This window comes from Solea solea (assembly GCF_958295425.1).
Source record: "Solea solea chromosome 4 unlocalized genomic scaffold, fSolSol10.1 SUPER_4_unloc_14, whole genome shotgun sequence".
In the NCBI taxonomy this organism is placed as follows: Eukaryota; Metazoa; Chordata; class Actinopteri; order Pleuronectiformes; family Soleidae; genus Solea; species Solea solea.
In genome coordinates, this window is record NW_026704004.1 from 70135 (window position 1) to 77500 (window position 7366).

General features: G+C 46.7%; 1 protein-coding gene across 6 annotated transcripts in view; it reads right to left on the reverse strand.

The window, feature by feature from the left end:
- dbn1 (drebrin 1) overlaps positions 1-7366 on the reverse strand; it is a 30154-nt gene continuing 22788 nt past the window's right edge. The window contains exons 7-15 of one of the 6 annotated variants that reach the window (XM_058622084.1): positions 6397-6548; positions 5842-5899; positions 5580-5630; positions 5360-5474; positions 3080-3157; positions 2528-2662; positions 1427-1863; positions 1100-1199; positions 1-578 (exon numbers count right to left, since the gene is read on the reverse strand). In XM_058622084.1, the coding sequence (XP_058478067.1) occupies positions 523-578; positions 1100-1199; positions 1427-1863; positions 2528-2662; positions 3080-3157; positions 5360-5474; positions 5580-5630; positions 5842-5899; positions 6397-6548 (1182 nt within the window). In that variant the 3' untranslated portion in view covers positions 1-522. Of the gene's footprint in view, positions 579-1099; positions 1200-1426; positions 1864-2527; positions 2663-3079; positions 3158-5357; positions 5475-5573; positions 5631-5841; positions 5900-6396; positions 6549-7366 lie in introns of all 6 variants that reach the window. The other 5 variants (XM_058622083.1, XM_058622087.1, XM_058622088.1 and 2 more) reach the window with 5 other exon arrangements.

The window sequence follows — 7366 nt, forward strand, 5'->3', positions numbered from 1 at the left end:
TGAATTTAGAAGCCATTTAATCTTGAATTCAGTCATAAAATCATACAAAAGGAGTGAAAAAGGTGAAAAGGAGCCACAGTGTGACTCAGAAGAAATCAATGTTTCCTCGCTGACGTAGACCAGTGTGGAGGAGAAGAGGAGGTGAAAACAGGAGGTTATTATTTTTAAAGCACTACAGACGAGGTGCGTCGCCCACTCATCCGCCGAACCCCCGGGCGTCATCGTCTCTAATATGCAGCAGTCGCTACGGTAACGTGGATTAAATCATGTACACAATAAAAAAAAAGTCTTTGCTCCAGCGATTACATCTGCACAGCAAAAAAGAAACAAAATAAATAAAATTACAAACACAAAGTGGCTACTGTTTGTTTTTTCCTCTAAAAGATAATACAGAAGACTGGTTATAATGACTATTATTATCATTCTTATTATTATTAGTACTTTGTTGTCTGTTTTTTAGAAAAAAAAGGTTTCTTCATAAAGCGCACGTCCTTCTTCCTCTTGGTCCAACACATCGGTCAGTTACTCGTCATCATCGTCAGCCACAGGATCCGCGTCCCAGCACGTGATGTCGATCTCTGAGGAGACAAAGACTTCTTCATCAGTGTAATGTCACGAGATCACGTCTCTGAGGAGACAAAGACGTCTTCATCGGTGTAACGCCGCGCGATCACGTCACTGAGGAGACAAAGACGTCTTCATCGGTGTAACGCCGCGCGATCACGTCTCTGAGGAGACAAAGACGTCTTCATCGGTGTAACGCCGCGCGATCACGTCTCTGAGGAGACAAAGACGTCTTCATCGGTGTAACGCCGCGCGATCACGTCTCTGAGGAGACAAAGACGTCTTCATCGGTGTAACGCCGCGCGATCACGTCTCTGAGGAGACAAAGACGTCTTCATCGGTGTAACGCCGCGCGATCACGTCTCTGAGGAGACAAAGACGTCTTCATCGGTGTAACGTCACGCGGTCACGTCTCTGTACTGCTGTTACTGCTGCTGTTACTGCTGATGATGATGCTGCTGTTGCTGCTGTTACTGCTGTTACTGTTACTGCTGCTGAACTGAACCATGATGGAAACACAGCTTCTCTTTCTCACCTGGAGGCTTGTTATAAAAGACTGGCACTGGTTTGGCTGAAGAATCCTCTGATTGGCCGAATTCTTCCTCCTGTGATTGGCTGAAGTATCCTTCACTCACCTGTGAGGAAAGAAACTGAAATCTGAGTTTGAACATAAATCATCATCTTCATCACCATCTTCATCATCAGCATCATCATCATAACCACCATCATCATCATCATCACCATCATCATCCCCATCATCATCTTCACCATCATCATCATCACCATCATCATCACCATCATCATCCCCATCATCATCATCATCATCATCATCATCTTCATCTTCATCACCATCACCTCTGACCTGTGTTCCTTCTTTCAGCAGTGTCTCTCCATTGGTCATCAGAAGCTGTCCATCATCTTGCTCTGGCTCTGCCCCTGATGCGTGCTGCAAAGCATGCTGGTAGCTGAGAGTCATCTGGTCAGAACCAGTCACGTCCACCAGACTGGACGGTTCGTCCTCAGCGGCGATCATCATCTCGTCGAAACTGAGGAGAGGCTGAGGTCGACTGCTGGCTGCGCTGGTCAGGACATCGTCGCCCATCAGGTCCACCAGATTGGTGGAGTGGGAGGAGTTTCGGGGGGGTGTGGGCGGAGCCGCGCTGCTGTCCCACAGGTTGACAAGACTGTCTGTCCCAGACTCCCACACAGAGAAGTCGGAGGAGTCTCGGGCCTGAGGAGCGACACTCTGCACGGGTTTAGAGGCTGCGGTCTCCTGAACCGGAGGTTGGTGCTCCAGATCTGAAGACCACAAGCAAAATCAGCCACCACCCACACTCCGCCTACCAAGTACAGGTACTGTTCTCAGTGGAAACACAAGTCTGACCCAGGACTTTACCATTCCAATCCGTACTAAAGTGGACTGTACCAAACTTTAGTTTATTTCTAAGTGAAACAAAAACAAGATCATGTTTGAACATGAGAGACAGGTTCAGGCTAGCTGGTTAGCACGCTAACTTTAGTAAAAGTGAAGCTCACAGCCTGATCATGCTAATGATAATGCTAACTAGGTAGAAACAAGAGTCAGTCTGAAATAAAGACACAAAAAAAAACATGATCAAACACGCAGACATTAGGATTAACAGACTGATATGAACAGATTAATGAGATGAACAGATTAACACGTCATAATCAGAAATGACATCAACACATTTAGCTGTAAATTCTTAGTCTGCTGTTAGAAGTAGTTAAAATTTGTTAGCATGAGACTGAGATACGGTCTCTGTAGACTAGCTTAGCATTACAGGCTAGTTAAAACTTGTTAGCATGAGACTGAGATACAGTCTCTGTAGACAAGCTTAGCATTACAGGCTAGTTAAAACTTGTTAGCATGAGACTGAGATACGGTCTCTGTAGACTAGCTTAGCATTACAGGCATCTTGATGACTGGTTGGCTGAGTCTCACCGCCCACGTCTGTGGCGTCCTCTTCCCCGCCCACGTCCTCTTTAATGGCTGTGGTGACGATTTTGGGAATGGGCGACACGGCAGACATGTTGTGCTCTGTGCTTGCTTCATTATCACCATCATCATCATCATCACCTGGAAACGACAACAAAACCAGGTTAAACCAGCAAACCAGGCCAGGTCAGACCAGAAGAAACCAGACCAGAACCAGGGTTTACATTAGCTGGTATATGCCGGCTTTTGGCCGTTGTCAAAAAGGTCCACTGGTAAAAACGCGGACATTCCGTCCACGCGGAGACAGATCAGTGTCTGTACACCGCAGGTAAACATCAGTGGATGACTCCGCCCACACTAATGAGTAGTTGTAGTTTGATTTACACACATGCACGCACACACACACACACACAACCTGTAAACAAACACAGAGCTCCTCCCCCTTTTCTCTGCTCTCTGTGAGTGTGATGATGAGGACATTTGTCTCATCACGACTTGTTTCTTCGTCTTTTTCACCGTCTTCTGTTGTTTTCTTTTATTGTTGGTAAAAGTACGTACCGGCTGCAGCGAGGGGCGGGGCTTTTGAACTGCTGGGACTGTGCTGCTGCTGCTTCAAGAATGGGCTGTCCAGGCGACCTGACGGTCAGCACGACAGACACACACACACACACACACACACACACACACACACACACAGGTATACACACACACACACAAGTATGGGCACACGCACACACACAAGGACACAAAGCGACGCACCAGGGCAAAGATGAGACGAGACAGACGACGACGACCCAGTTTAACCCAGAGGGAAAATGATGAGAGGCAGAGAGGATTATAGGGGAAAAAATGAGAGGAACCAAAGAAGTCAAAGAAAGGAGGGAGTGAACGAGGAAATGAGGAGACAAGTGAGGGAGGAAGAGAGAGAGAGAGACAGAGGAAGAGTGTTAGTGTTAACAGCATGCAGTTCACCAAAGAGAACACAAGGTGGCGTCTGTTGGTTTTTATAAAAGCATCAAAAATATCTCAAAATAAAATCCTCCATTTGAAAGTTTCAAAATAAAAGTTTTAATAAAAAGCTTAAAAAAGTAAAGTCTCACTCATGTCACCCTCTTGTCACACTCGTCTCAGTGTTGTCTCACTCATGTCACACTCTTGTCACACTCGTCTCAGTGTTGTCTCACTCATGTCTCACTCATGTCACACTCGTCTCACTGTTGTCTCACTCATGTCACACTCTTGTCTCACTCGTCTCACTGTTGTCTCACTCATGTCTCACTGTTGTCTCACTCATGTCACAGTCGTCTCACTGTTGTCTCACTCATGTCTCACTCATGTCACACTCGTCTCACTGTTGTCTCACTCATGTCACACTCTTGTCTCACTCGTCTCACTGTTGTCTCACTCATGTCTCACTCATGTCACACTCGTCTCACTGTTGTCTCACTCATGTCTCACTCATGTCACACTCTTGTCTCACTCGTCTCACTGTTGTCTCACTGTTGTCACACTCTTGTCTCACTCGTCTCACTGTTGTCTCACTCATGTCTCACTCATGTCACACTCGTCTCACTGTTGTCTCACTCATGTCACACTCTTGTCTCACTCGTCTCACTGTTGTCACACTCATGTCACACTCTTGTCTCACTCGTCTCACTGTTGTCTCACTCATGTCACACTCGTCTCACTGTTGTCTCACTCATGTCTCACTCAGGTCACACTCTTGTCTCACTCGTCTCACTGTTGTCTCACTCATGTCTCACTCATGTCACACTCGTCTCACTGTTGTCTCACTCATGTCACACTCTTGTCTCACTCGTCTCACTGTTGTCTCACTGTTGTCTCACTCATGTCACACTCTTGTCTCACTCGTCTCACTCATGTCTCACTCATGTCACACTCGTCTCACTGTGGTCTCACTCATGTCACACTCTTGTCTCACTCGTCTCACTGTTGTCTCACTCATGTCTCACTCATGTCACACTCTTGTCTCACTCGTCTCACTGTTGTCTCACTGTTGTCTCACTCGTGTCACACTCACACTCTGAATCCTACAGATGAGATGGATGACTAAAGGGGAAAAAAAACAACGAAACGGGCTATCACACCAAGTTAGTAGTTAACCTGATGAATTGACCTCTATTGATTGGATCATTTTGTGACTTTTGAGAAGCTGAACATGCCAGGCAACAAGTCGAGACTGTCACTCACGAAGGACTATTATGGACACATGTACAGACACACATGGAGTCTGATTGACTGTCTAGAGCTAGACTACATCTCTGAGTGCTACCTGATGCTGAAACATGTTTTTGTCAAAATGTCATAAGAAAGAATAATTATGTAATGTATGATGATAATGGGGGCGGGACTAGATAAGCTTTTTCTTCTCCCGCCTTCCCTTTCGGTTATGTGTATTGTGTGAACTACACTACGACGATGTGTGAGGAGTGATCTAAATGTCATGACCGAAATAAACATATAAATAAATAAATGTCACACTCTTGTCTCACTCATGTCACACTCTTGTCTCACTCTTGTCTCATGTCTTTGTTTGCGAGGACAGGACAGACTTAAAAATGGACAGAAACGAAAAGCAGCGCAAACATGGAACAAAGACAAAGAAGAAACAAACATTTACTGATGATCAAACATTTTTAAACCAGGATGATGGTCCAAAGTGGTCCACAGTGGTCCGGGTTAGGACCAGGGTCTTGTGGAGGATTTTTATAGAGGGCGGAGCAGGAAATGAGAGCATGTGTGTGTGTGTGTGTGTCTGTGAGTGTGTGTGTGTCGTGGTGAGGTTGTGACGTGGTGTGTGTGAGTGTGTGTGTTTACCGGTCCTGTGGACAGAGACAGGGGACGTGTCCACACTGAAGGTCATCGCTCGCTCCTTCTGTTTGAAGAACTCTCGAGGATTAGCCTGACGCTGAGCGATGATAGCCTTCGCCTCCTGAAAAAATACAAAAAACATTTATTTCATAAAAAACATTTGTAACCTTTGACCTCACCCTAACCCAGTCACTTAAACTCATTGACTATTCAGAATCACCTCCACCTCTGACTCCTTCTTGTCCAGGTTCAGGTCTTCAACGCTCGGCTCTGCAGCCTGAAGACAAACAGCACAAATCTAATGAGTACACATTTACACCAGCAGGAGGCGACAAACACTGTGTCAGGATCAGCTGTCAATATTATCAACAACACATCAATCATGATTGTGTTTGTCTCCTACACAACTCAGCAGCCAATCAGCAGGCAGCGTGCATGTGTGTGTGTGTGTGTGTGTGTGTGTGTGTGTGTGTGTGTACAACACTCACTAAAGTCGTCTGGTTCCTCAACCTCTCTCTGGACTCCTCCTCTTCCTGCATCTTCTTCCTGTTTCACACACACACACGGACATGGTGAAGTGGTGAGGTTGTGACGTGGTGAGGTGGTGAGGTGGTGAAGTGCTGAAGGGGTGAGGTTGTGAGGTGCTGAAATGGTGAGGTTGTGAGGTGGTGACGTGGTGAGGTTGTTACATGGTGAGGTTGTGACATGGTGAGGTGGTGACGTTGTGACATGGTGAGGTGGTGACGTGGTGAGGTTGTGAAGTGGTCAAGTGTTGAAGGGGTGAGGTTGTGAAGTGGTGACATGGTAAAGTGCTGAAGGGGTGAGGTTGTGACGTGGTGAGGTGGTGAGGTGGTGAGGTGCTGAAGTGGTGACGTGGTGAGGTTGTGACGTGGTGACATGGTGAGGTGGTGACGCGGTGAGGTTGTGAGGTGGTGAGGTGGTGACGTGGTGAGGTTGTGAGGTTGTGAGGTGGTGAGGTTGTGGCGTGGTGAGGTTGTGACGTGGTGAGGTGGTGAGGTGGTGACATGGTGAAGTCCACTCACCTGTGCTCCTGGATCTGAAGCTCCTTCTCCTTGTACATCTTCTCTCTGTTCTCCTGCTCCTTCCTCTCCAGCTCCATTCGTTCCTCCTCGTAACGCTGTCGCTCCTCTGCCATTTTCCTTCGCTCCTCCTCCTTCCTCAGCTCCTCCTCACGCTGAGATGTGACACATGGACGAGAGGAAAGACAAACAGACATCATTCACAGAGATCGTGGTTAATCCAGGGCCGTAGGATTGGATTCGAGCAGGGGTGTTCAACCCATGGGGCTCTGTCATCCCCCTGATCCGGCTGTTTGAAAATAATGAATGAGTATTTAATTAAAATATATTTATAATATAATATTTAATAATATATGTATAATATAATATTTTATTTGAATAGTTTAGTTTTTAAAATGTAATTATAAATGTGAAGATGATGGTGATCTGGTAACATCTCGTCTCTGGACAGACAGACAGACAGACAGACAGACAGACAGACAGACAGACAGACGTTTCACCAAGAGGCCGGAATGCACACAAGTCATTAATGTTGTCAAAATCACGGCAGAAGGTTTAAATCCGCCTCAGGTCCGGTGGTTACTGGACGAGCTGGAAAGCACATATTCTGATTCTCCTGCTGGGTTAGGCCGTCCAGAGGGGAGGTGCCGAAAACTCTACTTCATGACATGACAGCTGAGGGGGAGGAGCCACAGCCCTGCACATGTCCAAGTCGACAGTGGTAGCCAGAGATTTACAGAAAGGAAACACTGTCACACTTCCCCGATTTGAGAGAGTTCAAAGAAGCTCACATGATAAATCTGGAGTATTTACATTTACATACACTCCCCTGAGCCGCGACCCCCCGTCACTCCCCTGAGCCTCGACCTCCCCCTGCAGGTGTGGAGATGGAACAGGCCGACGTCCACGTTTAAACACTGACGGCACACCTTAAACATGTTGCCGTTCTTGCTCAGAATGACAATACTGTAAC